Genomic DNA, 21,521 nt, shown 5'->3' on the forward strand with positions numbered 1-21,521 from the left:
GGACTGGGTGGCAGGAGTGATGACAGTCCAGCAGAGGGCCCTGCTAGCGATAAGAAATGACCCCTCTCCCCAGAGCCAACATAAACACAGTCTGGACAGTGAGTGCAGCTGGGCTTCTAAAAGGAGACAGGTTCCAGCAAGTGCTCAGCATTTATCATGACATTTTGCCTCATTAGATAGCAATGGGTCTCTGTTTCAACCATCTACCCTTCATAAAGCAGCACAATCTTCAAAAAATGGTCTTCGGTTTCTCAACTCTGTTTTTTTTCTTTGCATTTACTGCTCTTTATTCTCTACAATAGGGGTGTCGAACTCAATCAGAGAAGGGGCCAAAATCTAAAATCCAGCCTAAATCGCGGGCCGAATGGTTTACTGAACAGTCATAAACTGACAATGTCATAAACTGACAGCGGAGTGCAGTGATGACAGCGCGGTGCGGGCCACATTGCAAGGCCTGGCGGGCTGGATTTGGCCCGCGGGCCTTGTGTTTGACACATGTGCTCTACAACATGCAAGCATCCAGGGTCCCTCCTGTCCCACCCTTGATTGCAGTTTAGTGGTTCACAGTACAGGCAGTGGAATCGGACAGTGCTAGTCTGGACTCTAACCACCACATCTACCAGCTGTGTGCCCTTGGGAAAGTTACTTTATATCTCCGATTTTCAGTTTCCTCATCAGTCATATGAGAACAATAATCCCTATCTTTTCCTCTTCACATGGTTTAGAAATTAAATTAGGGAAAAGATGAAACTGGTTTGTTTCAGTGGATAGAGCGTCGGCCTGCAGACTGAAAGGTCCCAGGTTCGATTCTGGTCAAGGGCATGTACCTTGGCATGGGCACATTCCCAGCAGGGGGTGTGCAAGAGGCAGCTGATCGATGATTCTCTCTCATCAATGTTTCTAACTCTCTGTCCCTCTCTCTTCATCTCTGTAAAAAATCAATAAAATATATAAAATGAATGAATGAATGAATGAATACATACATACATACATACATACATACATAAATTAGGGAAAATGCCCAGGGGAGTGCCTGCCACTTATCTGAGTCTCTTCTTTATTCTGTATCTTCACTGAAAAATGGGAGAAAACCTGGTATAGGGTGGGTGCTGGGTAAACATTTATTGCTGCATGAATCCCTCTAACATTGTTATAGACAGGAAAATGCAAGCCCAGGGAGGGAAAGGAAGTCCCTGTGCCACACAGTAAGTTTCTGCTGGTCTGGAGCCTGTGACTTCCTGAAGGCCAGGCCCTAAGAACTTTTCCTGAGGCCCCCTTTCTGTATACAGAGAGCTTATATGGAGGACTTTAATTACTTGTTCCAACTCTGTCTTAGAGGGTTGATGGATAAAAATGGATGAATCCATGTTGCTTTTAGAGCCATGAAGGAAAAAGGCAGCAACAGAGCAGGCTTTGGAGACTGATAGACCTGAGCCTGAGAACTGGCAGAAACACTTCCTAACTGCATGACCTTGACCTTGGGCATGTCCCCTAGTTACCCTGAACATCATGTCTTCCCTGAACTCCTACTCCGAATGGGGACCATATGCCTGTCTTTCAGGGTTATGATAGAGATCCATGCTATGCGTGCCATTTACAGAGAACATCCTAATTGTAGTTGGTCTATCACCTATCATGATGTTGTGTTTCAGATGGTACTTCAGAGCTGGCCTGCAGCACTAGCCATGCCTTTGGAGGTTTGCCCTCACAAAGATTCCCAGCCTCCAACCCTGCCATTCGGTGTTTTAATATGCACACAGTGCCACTGCTCACTGTGGAACAGCCACTGACCATAAAGTCTGACATTTTGAAGATTAAAAATGCTTTGAATTAGTCATGCCCTTGTGAAGTCACCATTCCTACTTGTCCTGCTCTGGAATCTAAAATTGACTTTAAGCAAAGCCAGTAACTTTCCCTCTACAATGACCTTCCTGGGAGGCAGCCTCAGGTGAGAATCTGAGTCACTCAGAAGACCACTGGGGCAGAGGAGCCACAGTATGAACAGCCTGTTTGGAGAGAGGGGTTTGTTCTGCCAGAGGTTGGTGGTCTAGGCCTCTGCAAAGAGGCAGGGAGTGGTGGGATGAGGATGGAAAACCTCATTCTGGCTGCACACCTGGGAGCAAGTCAGGGGCCATGGGAGCCAGGACTCTGGCTGAGAGCCTGGCTCTGCCCCTTACAAGTGGTTTGACCCAGGTAAGTTAACATCTTGAGCCAACATTTTCTCACTTGCAAGAGAGAACTAGTTAGGGACTTCTTCACAAGGCTGCCGTGAGAATTAGATAAGCTACCGGAGTCCTTAGCACAGAGCCTGGTACATGGTGGGCAATCAGTAAACAGTTTCCTTCTCTCAAGAGCTTCCCAATGTTTCAAGGCTCATCTGGTTTCTGTGCTTTCACTGCTGTGCACTCCCGGAGTCCCAGGGACACCCACAGACATGTCATCGCTCAAGTACTTAGCCAAAGGCATTCTCCAACCTGCCCTTAGTGCTTGTGAGAGGGGAAGACCCCAAGGCTGGTCACAGTTGTTCAGATACACCTGTCTCTTAGGTGGTGCAGGTGGTTTTCCATCTTGGCAAGAAGTCTGTTCCCCAACCAGCTGGCCTCCTGACCACCTACCCAGCAGATCCCTAACCTGCTGGGATCTCCACAAAGTGATCACGCAGAACTAGGGGCAAGTGATGGTGTTAAGTACTTAATACATACTCATTTAACTTTACAATAACTCTGGGAAGTCTATATCATTATCTCTATTTGACTCTAAGATCCGAGAGGCAAAGCAACTTGCCCAAAATTACACAGGGCTTAGAAATGGCAGAGCTAGGATTTGAAACTAGGATTTGCAGAACCTGGACTCCCATTGAAACACACCAGCTCGAAGACCCATAGACCTGGCCCTTGCCTGAGCCTGGACCAGTTGGCTGCCCTGGCTTCTCTGTACCTGGAGCTCTGACATCCCCCAAGGATGCTGGGAAGATGCAGCTTGTGTTCATGTAGCAGCCGGCTAGACTGCTGTGAGCTTGGAGCATATTTGGGATTGTGCCCTTGCTGTCATCAGGGGTCACTCTTCCCAGCATGAGGCTGGGGTGAGATGTTTCCTTAAGAGCTCAGCGCTGGGAGATGCTTTGTGTTGATTTATTGCTTATGTACTTTTGTTATAATTAGCACAAATGGTAAATGAATGAGCAAACAACTGAAAATAACTGACCCAGGGACACATACACCAGGATGTCATGAGGAGTCTCAGGAGACCACTCCTTCCTCTCACAAGCCTTCCCTGTAGGACACAAGGGAAGAGAGACTGTCCTTGACATCCTTACGCCCTCTGGTTGTCTCTCAGCTCAGTTCACAGGCCTGGATCATGCACTTTGCCAAGAAGCATCTGTCCCCACTTGGGGAAGCGGAGAGAGTGACAGTGAGCCCTGAGAGACAGTTCCTTCCAGGTGAAGGGCAAGTCCCCACTCCTCTGAAAACCTCAGTAAATGGTATTGGAATCTAATCTAAACTGAGGTCTAAGGAGGGAGAAGAAGGAAGAGGGAGTGAGGGGAGGGAATATTGGGGGGGGGGGGGGAAGATAAAAGAAAGGGTGGGCCAGCAGGGAAGCACAGGGAATGGAGTCTGTCTGCTCGCCCTGCACACACCATCTCCTTAACCCCCAATCCTCGCCATTAATGCCTGTTCAGGATTGTGTAAATACAGAAATAGGTGCAAAACATTGTCACTATTTGCCTTAAGAAAGGAATGTAGCTAAGGCAGAAGAAAGAGAGAGAAAGGAAAAGTGGTGAAGAGGGGGACGAGAGATGGAATTTTTGGTGAGGGGTGGAGAAGGCGAGAAAGGACATACTATTATAAAAATATTTGTGGATATATATATATATATATATATATATATATATATATATATATATATGAGAAAGTCAAATAAACACATAAAAATGAAGTGGAAAAAATGAGAGAGAGAGCCGAGACCGGTTTGGCTCAATGGATAGAGCGTCGGCTTGGGGACTGAAGGGTCCCGGGTTCGATTCCGGGCAAGGGCATGTACCTTGGTTGCGGGCATATCCCCAGTAGGGGGTGTGCAAGAGGCAGCTGATCGATGATTCTCTCTCATCGATGTTTCTAACTCTCTATCTCTCTCCCTTCCTCTCTATTCAAAAATCAATAAAAAATATTAAAAAAAAAAAAAAAAAAACAAAAAATGAGAGAGAGAGAGAGAGAGAGAGAGAGAGAGAGAGAGAGAGAGAGAGAGAGAGAAGATGGAAAGATTCCATCCAGGAGAAAAACCTGGAAGAGGTGCAGGGAATGTGCCCCTCCCTCCTCCTCGCCTACAGGTGGCTCCCCCCCTCCTCCGTTCCCCCCCTCCCCCCCAGATATCAGCCCACCCAGAGACAAAGGACTTGGCAGCCTCCCAGTCCTCTTGGGGAGGACTAAGACTCTCAGAGGCAGCCATGCACCCTGGGGGCCAGGAGAGGGCACTTCAACCTCAGGCAACAGCAATGCAGCAGCTGGTCCTGACAGGCAGGCAGAGAGAAGCAGAGCTAGAGGAGCCAGTCTCAGGCTCAGGTTCCTGGGTTCCCAGCACCTCTGAGTGGAGCCAGCTCCCTGCATCTCCCTGAATACATGGATGTACAACTGACTGGTTTGACTCCTCCTCCGGCCCTGGCCCTGGTCCTGCCCTATTCCAGACCTCTGTCCTGAGGGCAGCATGCCTCCAACTCTCAGGGGCTCCTCTTCCTGCTCCCCTTCACCAATATTGTCCTTTCCTTGATTGCAGGGAGACTAATTTTCAAAATCCCTTCTTATACACTATGCCATTGGATCTGTACAACCATTCACAAGTGGGCACAGCAGGAAGAACGAGAAACAAGCACAGAGATGGAGTGTCAGGTGTCTGAGATCACATTAAAAATAAGAAGCAGTGCACTTTCTAGTTCTTACATCCCACGTACATTTGTTCTGAGTGTTATCTCCCTCTCTCTCTTTCTCTGTCTCTTTCTCTTCCTCCTCCCCTCCCCCCCTCCTCTCTCATACCCAACCTGGTAGCAGACTGAGTCTCGGCCTCAGTCACAGATCTAGACCTTACACTGAGCCCTGAGCCTGATCATTAATGACTCTGTTCTGCTAAGAAGTTATGAATTACACACAGGAGTACAGATAACAGAGTCTGAGAACCCCAAACACACTGTGAAGAGGATTGCCATGTAAGAATCTTGGGCATTCCTTAAGAATCTAATGAACCCTTCATGGAAGACTCCGCAAAACCTCTGGCCTGCCCTGGCTCTTCCTGAGACCCAGAAACATGTTACTCAGACTTCACCCAATTCACAACTTGACTAGTAACAGTGATAATGGCGGTATCATGTATTGAGGACCTACCATACATGTCCCAGGTATGCTATTACACCTGAGATTTCATGTTTCCATCTACTTCAAACAACCCTATGAGTAAGTATCAGAATCATCATTGTCTCAGATGGGCATAGTGAAGCTCAGAGAGATTAGGTCACTTGCCCAAGGTCACAAACACTAAGTAGAAGAGCCAATACCTGAACCCAAGTCGGCCTGGCTCCAGAGACCCTGCCTGCTCATTTCACCCCTTTCATAGACAATGCATCTGTTAGTTACAGCTCAGTTATTCGCCCCTCCATCAAGGGCTGCTTTTTTTTTGTTTTTGTTTTGTCTTGTTTTGTTTTTTTCAAAGAAAGTGTCCTCTGAGGGGAGGGGAGGACAATCTGAGGGGAGGAAAGGGCAATCAGAATTGGACTTGACATCAGAAGGAAGAAATTCAAGCTCCTGGGAAGGTATTGTCCCAACACCCACACACTGTGTCTCTGCACAGGCGCCGCCCACCTGACTCTGTAGCTGCACTGAGAGCTGGGAACTGCCCGTGCCTTTGGATGAGCCTTTGGGAACGGAATGCACCTGCCTTGTTGGTAAAATACAGATAATAATACCCTCTCCCTAGATTGTGGTGGGGTCAAACAAGATGATAATGTGCTCTGAATGTAATGCACTTTATATACTGATAAGTGCTGTTTGCTTCCTGATGCCATCCCTCCACCCCCCCTCCCCTTTCAGGACTTGGCATTCTGTGAATATCCTGTCTCCTGCCTCCACTCTGCTGACTCATGGAAAAATCTGCATAGATTAAGAGCAGTGGGCCTCCTGCCCTCCTTTCCTCCTCCAGCCCGACTCCCACCTACTGCCTCTCAAGATGCATCAACATGCCAAGCACGGCACTGCCCCAGCCAGAGGCCCTTGTCTCAGACAGAGTTGGCAGCTGCCTCCTGTGATTGGCAGGACATTTATCATCTTGAGGAAAATATTGACATCTAAGAAATCCCAGACAGGCAGCGTGTCGCGTCGGATGTATAGCCTGCCGCTTGGGAAGTGAGACTTGAGGTGTTGGTCCCAGGTCTCTTTGGAAGAAAGATGGGCTAGTGGTCCCGTGGAGGGCAGTGTGTGCCCTCCAGGGGTGGACAGCATCCTTGGGATGACTGTGTCCATACATAGTGGAGGTTCAATAAATGTGTGTAGTCTAAGTTAAATAGGCTCGTTGAATGAGGCCTGGAGGATGGAGGCTCTTAATCCAAACCTTTCATTTCAAAGATGGAAAAGTGGGATCCAGGGAAGTCTAGGGATTTGCTCAAGATCACACAGCAAATGAGTGGCAGAAGGCAGATTAACAAAGCCGAGGGCTCATGAATCTCACATTGGAGTTCTGTCCATTACCCAACCAACAGGTAGGAGCTATCCCCAAACCTCTGGCCAACTGGGATCATCTGACACACTGGAACTCTTGGTTCCCCAGCAGAACCAGGAAGGAGGATACCCGCTGAATTACTTTCAGAGCCAGTATCACAGGGTCCTCTTAAGGAAAATGAAAAGAGAGGGAAGAAAGCAGGTAGATGAGCATTACTTGGCGAGGTGGCTCAACAAATGTCTGTGCTGCATGCACTTGCTTATCTCTAGCTGACCCCACTGAGCCATCCTCTCACGCTGCCATTGGCTCTCCCTGGTTCCCACAGCCCTCTCCAGCCTCATTCCCTCTCATTTCCCAACTGACTTCCCAAGGCCCAGACTTGCCCAAAGGAGGTAATACAGCTCTCTGAGTGCTCTGGACTCTGCACATGCTACTCTCTCTGCCTGCAAGACCCTCCCATGGTGTCTTCCTTGTTGCACCTGCTCTCACCCCTGGGACCCTCAGGGCTGGGTTGTTCCTGCCACCCCCTGTGCTCCTGTCATACACTGTCATGAGGTCACTGACATTTGTTTTCTTTGCTGACTCCCTCACCACATTGGGAACATCTCCAGACAGAGGCAGAGGCCGCTGTCACTCCTCTCTGCGTCCTCAGGAACTGGGCCAGGTCCTAGGAGTCACAGGTGCTCAGTAAGCACAGCCCTGTCATTATCTCCCTTGCAGAGTGCACAGCTTTAGCTGCCTCCTCTCCCACTAGATCTCATCCTGACTCTCGTGCACAACAGGAGGATGGATCATCTCTCTCTGCTCCATGATGGCTCTTTAGAAATTTGACCAAAGAAAATATGTAGCCTACAAATATCTTCTTTCCAAAGGAAATATCCCCAATTCAATAACCAGTTTCTCAAGGTCAAAGCTTTGAGTAGAGTGACCAACCATCTCAGTTTGTCTGGGACTGTCCACTTCCTCTGGTTTTAGCACTGAAGTTCCCAGGAAACTCTTCAGTCCCAGGTAGACTGGGCCAGCTGGTAAATCATCCCTGTCCTGCAGGGGCTGTGCACTGTTTTCTCAATGTCCTACTTAGAGAGGGGACCAGAGATGAACACAGGGCTCCAGGGGTCGATGACACAGCAGGGCAAAGAAAGGCCAGCACCTCCTTGTTCCCAACATTTGCTTCTGCTAATATAGCCACTTAGCATCAATTTTGGCAGTTGGACAGTGTGTGGTAGATTTGGGGATGGATACATTTGTGTTGCTGCCCAATATTGAGCTTAATAGTATCAATTAAGACACCTAAACCATATTACTACACAGGAAAACTCGTTTTCTCAAATTAGAGTTTCCATAGCTGCTTTTGTTTTATTTGTTTTACTCTAAAGGTAGAAATCATTAACACATTTGTTCTTATTATTGTCTATGCCTCCAAGTGTTTCAGGTATTCATTTCCTCAACAATTATTTAGTAAACACCTATAGTGTGGCAGGCAGTCATTGGCATCTGGGCAGGTCAAAGTCAGGCCCAGATCAGCACCTGGTAAGAACTGACCTTGAGTAAAGTCCTTCCACTTTGGGGGATCTCCCCACATTTACATGACAAGAAGATTGGAACATAGAACCTGTATGCATGAGTGTACAATTGAACGTGACTATAAATAAACTAGAGGCCCAATGCATGAAAATTCATGCAAGGGTAGGTCTTCCTTCCCCTGGCTGCCAGCACCCGCTTCTCTCTGGCATCAGGGACCTGGGCCTTGGGCTTCCCTTCCCCGGCTGCTGGCAGGCACCCAGGACCTGGACTGGCTTCCCTCTGTCCCTGTCTTTGTCAGGGAGGACGTCCAGTCTAATTAGAGTATTACCCTTTTATTATTATAGATAGGTTCAAGTTACTTAAGAACCACCAGGAACCCTCTGACCAGCAGCTCACAGCCATACCCCTGAGCAACATCAACTCTCTCTATCATCACTTGGTTTCCATGGAGCCTTGCAGGGATGCTAGTGAAGGCTGACAGTTATCCCCATAAAGTAACTTTACAACTTTGTAATTTGTAGCTCTCTGTTGTCAGTAATATTAACAGCATTTCGAATTATGGCTATAAACTTGACAACAGCAGATAAAACCCATAGAAACCTCATTTGTGGGGAGGAGAGAGAGGATGGGGGAAGGTAATGAAATGTTGGTTTTCCAGACCTGGGTAAGAGGCACACTGTGATCTGGAGGTGGGAGTTGTAAGATCAAGGCAGGGCTCACAAAGGGCAAGGAGAATGGGTCTGGTGGCATCCGGAAGACCAAGGATTACAAATAAGTCACACTCAGGGTTAAGGCTTATAAAGAACATAGCTATAGGAGGAGCAGGAGGTGGCTGGTGGGTCTTAACCTCTGTGGGGTTCAGGAAAGGGCTTTTGTTCTACAGGAAAGGAAGGGATCCTGAGCCCACTGCAGAGCAAGGAGGAGGTGAGACAAAACCGCCAGGCAGAACTGAGAGAGTAGCCCTGGGCATGTTATTTGACTTTCCCCACCTCAAAGGCCAAAAATCAAATAATTCTTTCTGTATTTGTCTATCCATCCATCCATCCATCCATCCATCCATCCATCCATCTATCTATGTAATGATTTAGAAATAAACTTAAGGACCATATCATTTTATCTTTTAATGTAAAGATAGGAAAATTGGAATCCACATGACCGTTCCTCCAATGCAGGGATCCTGGCCTGACTCATGAAGCACATCTCAATATTCTTATCTTTATCATCACTTCTACTATTAGCCATCCACTCATTCAGCCTGTCATTCCATCAGCATTCACATTTAAAGATCAAATTCTAGCTCGTGTCTACATGGGGGTGGGGGTGGAGTGGGCAATAACCCCCCAACAGGTCCCTGTCCAATTTAGTCTTCTGTTCCCAAAGTGCATGGGTGGAAGCATTTTTTGCCTATTAATCTTAACAAAGGCTTGGCCATGGGCATGACAAACTGGGAAGTACCTGGGTATCATTCCATGCCAATCAACAGATAAGACCTGACACTTCTTACCCTTCTGCTTAAAAAGTGAAGCCTCCTCCCCAAGAAAAAAATCCAGGCAGTAACCCCTACATCCAATGCACACATATATCCTGATAATTCCCCTGAGCAACACAGATCACATCACTCATTGTCCTATTAGTGGGCCAACTAGCAAATGTGGTGAGACCTGCTTGCCTTCCTTCCTTCCTTCTTTCCTTCCTTCCTTCCTTCCTTCCTTCCTTCCTTCCTTCCTTCCTTCTTTTTTTCCCATTCATTCATTGGCATTCACTGAGGCCTACCAAGTATCAGGCTTTAACCAGAGAGGTGAAGTTATTTAACCAAAGTCACACAGCTTTATGATGGGGACAAGGGGCATTCTTTGAACCAGCTCATCAGGGGAAGCCCACCTGGAATGCACATACCAAACCACTTTCTTTGTTAGGACTCTATAGTACATGGTAGAAAAATCTAGTATAAGCCTATCCAAAGTCTAGGCTCTCTCCAGAACTTCACGCCATAAAGCCACCTCCCTGCCAAACTTCTCTATTTGTACTTGACATGACTACCCTGCATTCAACACATCCCAAACAAAGCTCAAAACAGCCCCCTCCTCAACCCCTTTCTCCAACAGTCTGTATGTAAGTTATTGGTTCCACTGTGTTGTTGAAATTAAGAAAGCTTGGCATCTTCTTTGATTTCTTTCTTTATCCCGTGCCTAAGTAATCACCAATAATGCTCAATCTTACTTGTTAGATATTGGGACACATTACTAAAATGAGAATTTTGCTGAGATCCTGAATCTATAGATACCACACTTTAAAAATTTATTTTTATTTATTTATTTTTAAATTGTTGTTTATTAATAAGAGAGAGAGAGAGAGAGAGAGAGAGAGAGAGAGAGAGAGAGAGAGAGAGAGAGGAAGGGAGAGAGAGACATCCATTTGTTTTTCTACCTATTTATGCATTCATTGGTTAATTCTTATATGTGCTCTGTCCAGGGATTGAACCCACAACCTTGGTATAATGGGATGATGCTCTAACATCCTGAGTTACCTGGCCAGGGCCAGATACCACATTTTAAACTGACCATGCAGGACTTGGAAAAGGAAACCAGGGAACCAATTATGCAACCTTTAGCTCATGTTCAGACAAGAGGGCCACTGGAAGGATGTAGTGCTCCAACAGAGGTGACCATCACATCACCAGGGAATGATGATGAAACATTGTGGTGTCTGCTGAGTTCTGTTGGACGGATGAATAAAATAAATGACATCATCAATGACTGGTGTGTGTTTCAGAGGACCCAGTGCAAAGCATATAGTAGGCTTTGAATTGAGACCAAGCCAACAGCCTGAGTCCTAGATCTCTGCATCTTCCCTTGGCCACACCCATCATTACCTTCACCTAGAGCCAGCACTCTCTGATTAAGTTGTCCCAGCTATAAGACTGTGGAAATGAGTCTGCTCAAGCCCAAAGGTCTCTCTTCGCAATGTTTCTCGCATCCGTTTTGTCAAAGAGCTATTTCCTTTGGCTATGACCAGACCATAAACTAAGGCCACAGAAGCTGTGGGTTATTTTATGATTCCAGCTTAGCATCTCCCTTTCTCTCTCTCTCTCTCTCTCTCTGCCCACCTTCCCCCGCCTCTCAAATCATTTGAACAGAGCAATTTATTACTTGCAGGACAGTAAAATATAAATATCATTTGCTGGAGAATGGTCCAAAGTTCTCAGGAATTTATTATTTAACATCAAAAACAACATGCAACAGGGAGGAAGGGCAGGGGAACTAATATTCAATGGCGCCCGACTATGTGCCCAGTGATTCATCTGCATTCTCCCTTGTAACCATCAAAGCAGCCTGTGACATAAAACATCTCTATTCTCCCTTTACAGATCAAGAAGCTGAGGGAAGGGGGAGGGAAGAAAGGCTTCCTGCAGAAAGAGAACCAGAGCTCAGATTTCCAAGGTGAATGGGAGGCAGACAGAGTGGTTAAATAATTGCACTAGGGAGGAAGGCCCTGGTCATGTTTAGCTGGTGCTTTTCCAGGGAGAAAAACTAGACTGACAGACACATGTGTTCTGGTGGGTGGGAAGGTGAGCACTATTGTCAGTCCGGGTGCAAGACCCCTCAGGATTCCCTCCCTTCCATCCTTCTCTGATCTTACATGTGCCTAGCTCCCTCTGGGGAACCTATACCTGATACTGGGTAGAAGGTGCTCTGGATGATAGACACGAAAAACAAACCATAGGAACGGCACCCCCACACACTGTGTGGCATTCTGAGGTCAAGGCCCTTAACTGTGGTGATTCCTCCAAGGCCCTTTGCCCAGGGAGCCCTCCCAGCACAGCCAGGCCTCTTGCTCTAACACCCAGTTTACGTCTTCAACGTAAACAACATAATTCAAAGCAACCTCCTAATGTGTGTCTCCAACTTCAGACTTGGCCCCTCCATTCTGTCCTTCCCACTGTAGCCAGAGTGGCTTCCACCACAATTTAAAACCCTCCTATTGCTCTTATTACCTTCATGTTCAAGTTCAATCCCTTACAGCTTCTCCTTCAGTCTCACCTCTTGCATCTAAAGTCCTGCAGCCACACTGAGCCATGCACAGCTCCTGCAGACACCCTCCCCGCCCCCACCTCCGTCTGCAGTATCCTCCCTCTAACAACCCACCCCCAGCCAATCTGGATAATTTCTACGCAGTCTTAAAAACTCAGCTTAGATGTCACTTGCACTGGGAAGCCTTCCATGACCCTCCAAAACTGTTTGGGAAGTCCTGTAAAGACATTTTTGTTTTTAGTATGCTCACTGTTACATCCCCTATGCCTAGAACTTACCTTGCTTGTGGTGGACACTCAACACAAATTTACTAAGTGAAAATTTTCCACGGCTCTCTGGAATCCTTCCCCACAGAACTCATCATATATATATATTATAGTTGCCTCTTTCCTCTTCTGTCTCCCCAAGGAGAGTGAAAGCTCTGAGCCAGGAACTATGTCTTCTTGGTCAGCATTTTAGCCTGGGCCTCTGGTCTGATTCCTGCATGTCCTGGTGGTATTACGTGTGATGAACAAGGACTGGGCACTGAGGGGAGGAAACTGTGGCCTAGGCTCAGGGGGAAGGCACTCTACTGAAAAATATGTTTAGTTTCAACCCAAAAGCATGTCAGAGGAGCCGAGAAAGGAATTCCACCTCAGACACCAACCACAAACTGAGGGCAGGCTCCTGTGCACAAACTCACACCTCACTATGAACTGGGGTTGCGCGATCCCCTTTGGTGCACAAGCTCAAAATCTACCAGGCAACTCTCTCTACCTTCTTTGCCACAATGTGGAATGTGACCTATGCATGTGTCACAGGTGTTGGGAGATCATAGAAAGAGCATGGGACATACACGATCAAGGGCATGTGTTTTGAGGTGGGAGGCAGGCAATGTGGTACATGATAGATGGCCAGGACTTTAGAAACCAAGAGTCCTCTGCCTGTTCCTTAGCCAGGCCGAGGTTAAAGTTATGAAAGCTGACTTCAAGATAACTGTCTCAGTCTGGGTGACTGAAGGGAGGGACCCTTGGTTCGCTTACCATCTCTCCAGTGCTCTGTGGGTCTGGAACATTTCTCAAACACCCAGCTAACCTGCTGCTCACCCCTCCATCTGGGTTTGTCACCTTGCCTCCCATGATCCCAGCTAGAGAACTGGACACCCCCTCTTTCCCCCTCCAGAGCCACTATGCTGCAACCGACTAGTCCTAAATTATATCACACATAGAAAGGATGTTTTCCTGCCTAGAGTATGGTAGAAAATCCATAAACACCATGGGTTGAATAAAGGCTAAAAGAGCACCTCCACTTTTGAAGGAGAATTTGAATATATACACAGTTAATTTATTTCCTTTCCTTTCTCCTCTTTCAACTATAATTCTTTCTCTAAGAAAACATAGGAAAGGAGAAATGGGTCAATCCAAAAACAAAAGGATAAAGGAAAATAGACACTGTCACAATCTGTCACAGCACTCATCCTGTGACCTTGAAATTAAAATTAACACCCAGGAAATTAGATTAACTCAATAACCCCTAAAAATTTAAGCAAGCTAGAAAGTAACCTCTAATTTCATCATGACATGCTCGGTGGTTTTCTGATAAACTGTATGAGGAAAGGCAATTTGGCAGAGGAAACGCAAAGAGCAAGATGTGCAGAGGATGACAGGGAAGAGAGGAAAGGCGGAAGGGAGGCAAAGTGAAGAGCAAGAGAGGAAAGGAGGATGGGAATAAGAGGGAATACAGAGGAAGGGGTCATGAGAATTAGGGAAAGAAACACAAAACAGGAGGGAATGGAGAGATAGAAGGAAAGGGGATAAGGTGGTGGGCTATACATAAAAGGAAAAATAGTGGGCAGAAAGAAAAGAAAGCAAGAGAATAAAAAGATGGAAGATAAAAAGAAAAACATAATTTTAAATGTTCAGGGTTAGAAAGAGGAGTGAAGACCATCAGGGTCTTCCTCAGCAGCCCACGGGATGGTCCTCCGGCCTGTGTGCTCACATTCCTTAGATGGCAGAAGACTCTCTCTCATGAGAGCTGAGAGGAAGAAAGGGGGAGGGGGGGTGCGCACAGCATTAAAGTAGAGGGAGGCCATGGGTCCAGGTGCCTGACCAAGACTTAAGGCATAGCAGAGGCAGCTGGGAGAGGGCATCCATTAGAGGGCGAGGGGGAAACAGGACAATGCAAAGACGCCATCAGCAGAGCCAGCCATCTCCATCCTCACCCTGGAGCCACAGTCCTCACCTGCACTGGAGACCAAATTCCCGACCTGTCTAGTAAATCCCGCCAGGCCTGGCTGTGGGCTGGCCCAGGGCAGCGTGGGGACCTGCCAAGGATACAGGCTTCCTCGGTGTAGGGCACCGCAGCTGTGGTGCCCCCGCTGATGTAGCTGTAGAAGGAGACCTCCAGGGTGTAGCAGGAGGAAGTGTGGTCCAGGAGCCCACCGAGGAAGCGGCGGCCAGTGCCTGCCTTCACGGCGTCCCGGTTGAAGGATGTGCTGGACTGTGAGAGACAAGGAGGAGCAGAGAGTCAGGGCAGGGCGCCTGGGCTACCAGCCTGTGAGCACACTACCCTGGGCCTCAACTTCCTCACCTGAAAAGTGGGATATTAGACCCACATCACAGGATTATTAGGATGACTGATTAGCTAAACTAAAAGCATTAAAATGAAAGCATCTGGCAGAGCTCCTGGGGCACAGTAACTGCCATTAAACAAATACAGGGGTGGGCAAAAGTAGGTTTCCAGTCATGCATGTGGGAAACACTGCTTTTGCCCATCCCTGTATTTGTGAAAATCTGAATGGGGAACAGAGGGAGCAAAGGAATGTGGCAGAGAATAAGAAGCAATATGTAATACTATATGTAATACTTTAAACAATAAAATAAAACTTTAAAAAAAGCAGTTGTACTATGATGAAAATCAGAATTAAAATTTGGGCAGCATAAAAAAGAAGGAATTCTCATCATTTGCAGCAACCTGGATAGAATTGGAGAACATCATGCTGAGTGAAATAAGCCAATCACTGAAAGAGAAATACCACATGACCTCACTCATTTATGGATAATAAAGATCATTATAAACTGATGAACCAAAAGATAGATATAGAAACAGTAAAGCAACAAGCAGACTGTCAAATTACAGCGGGGAGGGTAGGGAGATCTGCGAAGGACTTATATACATGCATATAAGTACAACCAATGGACACAAAACTCTGGGGAGGGAGGGTATGTATGGGGGGGCAATGTTAAAAGATGTACACAGATAATAATTTAATAAAAAAATGAAAATAAAAATAAAATAAAATAAAATAAAATTTGGGCAGCGACTTCAACCTAATCCTATTGTTTCCCCTTCAGCAGTATCTCATTTAGGCTTCAAAAATAACCCCCTTGGAACTGTAAATTAGTGCAGTTCCTATGGACAAAAACATGGAGGTTTCCTTAAAAATTAAGAATGTTGGCCCTGGAAACCTTACCCATGTGAAGGTTTCTGATCCAGGAGACCACAGTCGGCTCTGGAATTGAAGTGGTTTCAAAAAGACAAGAGCTGACCATCCTATAGAGATTCCCACACAAATGAGAATGGCTGCTGTTATCCCAGACCTGCAAATTGGGAGCCACCTGCTTGGATTATACCACCAAACCTGAGGGACTTTGCTATATATACCCAACCTCGCTGGGCCATAGGGGTCTTTTTAGATGTAAAGAGAAAACTGAGCTAAATAATCTCCGCCATTCTCTTGTGGTCTGGCAGTCAAAGATTCTGAGATTCCAAGTGCATCTTACCTCCTGGAGAAATTTATCATCTCCATCAGTGTCCAGGCCTGAAGCAAAGGCAAGGCCAGTGTTCATCAACCTCAAAACTTGCTCTCACCTTTGTGCAGTCCCCCCCCCCTCCCCACCTCTTTCCACATGGGAAAAACAGGCCTCTGAGATTTGGTATCAAAACAAAGGAAAATGCACAAACTATCTCCCTTGTCCACCCACCACATGCTGACTCCCCTCCTTATCTTCTCCCAGTCCTTTTCCAATATTGCTTTTGCTGCAAATTATTCTAACCACCAGCCGATAGTCTCTCAGGCCTCCTCAGCCTGTGAGGTGGGTAGTAACATGCTCCTGGGGCCTGCTGAGGTCTTTTCTGCCTGCAGAGCCTATTGCTGCATTTGTCCTCCCAGGAAGCCATGATGCAGGCAGGGCAGGAAATTGTCACCCACAAATTACTGACAAAGAAACTCAGGCACAGAAGGCATCATGAAGGAAGAAAATGGTACATGTATAACCCCTTCTGCAGACATGACAGGCTCCTACTAATGGAACTGGGGCAGGTAAAAGCCAACTTGGGGCAGGTCTGGCATGTGCTGGGTGCTCAGTTGCTCAGTGAGTTTCTTGTCTTAATGCTGGAGTCAGATCAACTACACACATGCCAGCTCCTCAGACAAACCAAGTGCTCGCTGCCACTTCAGAGTCTTCCTCCCCACTGGTGAGGAGCAGTCTGAGGGCAGGCATGGCTTGTTACCTCTGTCTTTATTATCCACTCTCAACCTTGTACAGAGTTGGTGTTCTGTGCATGTTAAACCCATCTGCTCTGAGGGAGAGATAGAGAGGGAAGCCAGAGGGAGTGGGCCGGGGGAGGCTGGGCCTGGCTGGAGGGAGCCCTGGCTTACGTAGGAGAAGTCCTCAGCATTCTGGCAGAGCAGCTTGGGGAAGATGGCCTGCCTCTGGAAGCGCTCCTCATCCTCAAAGACATTGCCGTACATGAAGCCATTCATCATGGTGGAGTGGGCGTGGATGTCGATATAGAACTCCAGGCTTGTCTTCTGTTGAAAGAGAAGATAACAGATAAGAAGTCTGGGGTCACAGAGCACACTTTAAAGGAACCAGACACTACACACACACACACCACACACATGCACATATACATAACACACATGTACATTCTCATGCACATACATGTATGTATGAATAACACATACCATACAAATGCACACATGCACATACATGAATGCATACTTTCTTTCAAGCTGGACCTACCTGTCAGCCCATTTAACAACCATGTGCAATATGATTGGAGGGGCTGAGACTGTGAAAATTAATTTCTGCTCACATATGATACCACCTGCCCTTGGTTCTGAGAGTGCTACCTCTTCAAAGCTCTCCAAAAGGAGTGAAGTTTTTGGTAATACACTCAAGACTAAATGCAGTAGCAGAATTTGTTTTTCTGATTAATTAGAAATACTTCGAGGCATCATAATTAATGTTTACATTGGGCCTGCTTATGGTTTTGCCCTGACTGGCCATTTCTAGCTGAGGGGTCTGGAGTAAAACATGGTCCTACTTTGAGCCTCCACTTCCTTATTTGAAAAGTGATTGTTTTAATCCCAACCTCAGAGAGTCACAGTGAGAATCAAACATCACAATAATGATTACTATCATTTACTATTGATACATATTTAATGAATGCCAGGCACCATCCTTGGAACTTCACCTATGACCTCTTAGTTAAGTATTTTATTTAAACTCATTTCATGATGCCACACCTACTCCCCAATAGTATATATATATATAGTATATGCATGGAAAACACACACCCTGTGACTAGCCTTTCTCTGCTCTCTGCTTACACATGTTTAAGGCACTTCCAGGCTTGATGTGGTTTCTTTGTTGCCATTCCCTCTATCAGCTCCCTGGAGGTAGGGGTTGTCTGTAAAGAGCCCCGTGCCTGTGCATGAAGGCTGCTCAGTATCTGTGTGCAGAACAACTCAGCAAGCAACCCCAGAGAGAAGACTCCAGACACCATAATGAGCTGGCAGGAATTGAGTGAGGACTTTTTAACTCCTTAGATCTTCCATGTCACTAAAATCCAATTTTGTCTTCCTATACATCAGTCTAAGTCATGGCTATTGATCCTTCCTCGGAGTATCAGAGGCCTCCAATGGGGAGTGGACTTGCCCAAGTTCATGGCATAACTGAGACTGAAACCCAGTTTCTGGATGCCTGGCATAGTTAACTTATCAACATCGGTGGCCAGGGCTGGAAACAGCCAAGTCAAAACCTGGCCACATGCCTGTCCCTTTTCTAGAGTGTGTTCCTGAGAAAAAAGGAAAATCCAGGCTTTGAAGGATTGTCCCTCCTTGGGACACTTTCCAATGAAGTTAAAACCAAATGAAAACCATGCTGCTTCTAGAATGTGGGCCTGATGACTGTCATTTCATTTGCCTCAGAGTTGGAGAGAAGCATTACGCCTTGCCGCACTCCCAGTTTTCTGGGTAGCATAAGCTGCCTTTTGAGACATATGAGATGCACTGCTCTGTGTGATATTAAACTCATCATTTTCGGCTTTGGAAGTGGAATACACAATGATTCAACAGCAGCCCTATAAAAGTCTTCTTGCAATTTTATTTTCTTCAATTGCTTGTCCTTTCCTCTGAGCTTTGGATGAGCTGCAGTGGAAAGGAGGAGGTAGAGAGATGACTTAAGAAATGTAGGAGGAAAAACTGTACTTCACATCTCGGGATGTCAGAGCTAGAGAGGGCCTCAGACACCAGCTTCTCTGACCTTTCTTGGGTCAGCCCTGAGCGGAGAGGCTGCTCGCTGCTGGCCCAACAGTGAATTGGTGCCAGAGCAAGAACGAGAACCTGGCTCTTCCAATAACGATCCTGAAGTGGCTTCCACTGCCCGATCCTGACACCTGGCACCTAATGGGGTTTAAATGACCAGGAGGCAAATTATATCGATTGATTTACATGGTTCAAAAGTAAAAAAGATATATACATTAAAGTATTTACAGTGAAAAATCTCATTTCTACTGCTGTCCTGCAAACACCCAGTTTCACTCCCTAGAAGCAGCTCATGTTACCAGGCTCTTGAGCGTTCTTCCAGAGATGGTTTAAACCCAAGCAAGAGTATTCCTTTTCCTGCCTCCCAACACACACACACACACACACACACACACACACACACACACACCCCAAGCACACCATTCTAAGCTGCTTTTTTATCTCTTAATATGTCGTGAAGGTATTTTTTCTAAGTACGTAACAACCATATATTCTTTTTAACAACCATATATAATTATTTCACCAGTCTCTTTTTGATGAACATTTATTTCCAATCTTTTCCTATTACAAATGTCTTAGTGATTGACTTTCATATATACTATTTCACACATATACAATACAATTATATGTAGGATAAATTCCTAGAAAAGAATTTCTGGTTCCTCTGCTCTTTTGCAATTTAATAAATATCGACAGATTAACCTCCTTGGGAGGACCAATTTGCACTACTACCAATGTATTATAATGTCTCATTGTCAATTACCTTGATAAGATGGGTGAAATCAAATTTTTTAAAATTTGCCAATTTGATGGGTGAAAAATGACATCAAGGGTTAGTTTTAATCTGAATTTCTCTTAAAAAGTAAAATTACCTTTTATTATATGGTTAAGTATCCTTCCATGTGTTTAAGAACTATTAGCATTTTCTTTTCTATGAGTCGTCCGTTCATTTCCTTTGTTTTAAAAACGGAATTGTTGGGCTTTATTTCTTATTGATTTATAGAAACTAGGTGTTAGGGAAATTAGCCTTAGTGTGCTGTACAAAAATATTTTTGCACAATTTGTCATTTTTTTTACTTTACAGGTACTTTTTGCCATGCAGGAATTTTTAAATGATATTTTTTTACACAGATTTATCAATATTTTCTCTTGTGCTCTCTGGGCCAAATTTTTTCTTTTTTCCTCTATTACTTTTATTTTCCTATATAAATATTTCCTTCTAGTTTTAATTTACAGGGTGTAGGATGTAAGGTAAGAAACTTCATTTTCTGACACTACTTATTAAATTGTGCACATCTTTTTTTCCACTAACTTGAAAAGCCATCTTTACCATATAATTTTTTTTGCATGTATTTGGGTTTATATTTGGCCTGTTAGTCTATTCTAATCGTGTTTCTATGCGTCAGGACTATAGTTTTGATTATATTAAGTTAATAAAGTATTTTAATATGTGGAAGGCTTATTACTCTTCTTTCCCTAATTATTACGCTTCTTTCATTACGCTGCTTTCCCTAAATTATCCTGTATTTTCTTGCATCTTTTTCTGCACAATCTTTATAATTGTTTAGGTTTTTTTGCTCCCCAAATTTCTGTCAATATTCTCAACATTTGTGAAATAATTATATTAGATTTTCATACTAATGTAGGAAGAATTGCTTTTTATGGCTTTAAATCTTCCAGCCCAATCTAATCCAATCAAATCTGATAATATATTTTAACTATCCACTTATTCATTTTTTGTGGGGGATTATAGCAGGAAGTTTTAAAGTTCTTTTGTTTGTTTTTTTCCACATAAACTCTGAACATTTCTTTTGATTTCAAGGCAGTTTATAAAGTATGTGATGCTGCCGAAATCGGTTTGGCTCAGTGGATAGAGCGTCGGTCTGCGGACTGGAGGGTCCCAGGTTCGATTCCGGTCAAGGGCATGTGCCTTGGTTGCGGGCACATCCCCAGTGGGGGGTGTGCAGGAGGCAGCTGATCAATGATTCTCTCTCATCGATGTTTCTAACTCTCTATCCCTCTCTCTTCCTCTCTGTAAAAAATCAATAAATATATATATTTTTAAAAATAAATAAATAAATAAATAAATAAATAAATAAATAAAGTATGTGATGCTTTCTTCCATTAAATCTTCTAACTGGTAGTTCTTTACAAATACAAAAGCTCTTGTTTTTAATATGTTAAATTTTTACCCAGATAATTTACTAATTCTATTATTATTTATAAATTACTCTTTTAATTTTCTTAGATTTCCATTTGTTTGCCTGTTTATAAATAATCACTGAGTGCCTACTATGTGTCCGACAGTATTGTATGTACCAGGGAGTGTTCTGGGCACTGGGGATATAGCAATGAACACAGCAGGAAACTCCTAATCTACAAGAGTTTACATTCTAAAGAGAAGGAAAATAAATCCATTAATAAATATACAGTATGTCAGGAGGTACTTATGCCATGGAGACAAATAAAGCACAGTAAGGGAACGGAACATAATAGGGGTTCTGAAAAAAACAAACAACAAAAAAAACAACAGAAACTTGATTGGAATCAGAGAGTTAGTTTTGAGGATATAAGGTGGAAAGAGACTTCCAGGAAGAAGGAGAAATAAGTGCAAAAGTCACATGCACTTGGCATATTTAAGGAACAGTGAAGAAGTGAGGATGTCAGGGAACATGGAGTAAATAAAGGTAACAATATTTTCCAGGTTTGTAATCTTATTACCCGCACATAGAAAT

The 21,521-nt window shown here is 45.0% G+C and overlaps 1 protein-coding gene across 1 annotated transcript in view; it reads right to left on the reverse strand.

The window, feature by feature from the left end:
• The window catches only part of AGBL4 (AGBL carboxypeptidase 4), an 892,605-nt gene that overhangs the window by 22,705 nt on the left and 848,379 nt on the right, over positions 1–21,521 (reverse strand). Inside the window, exons 10-11 of the mRNA XM_084872915.1 lie at positions 16,894–17,046; positions 14,570–14,732 (exon numbers count right to left, since the gene is read on the reverse strand). Coding sequence (XP_084729041.1) covers positions 14,570–14,732; positions 16,894–17,046 — 316 coding nt within the window. The remainder of the gene's footprint in view (positions 1–14,569; positions 14,733–16,893; positions 17,047–21,521) is intronic.

This window comes from Pipistrellus hanaki (genome assembly GCF_964339955.1).
Source record: "Pipistrellus hanaki genome assembly, chromosome: 2".
NCBI lineage: Eukaryota > Metazoa > Chordata > Mammalia > Chiroptera > Vespertilionidae > Pipistrellus > Pipistrellus hanaki.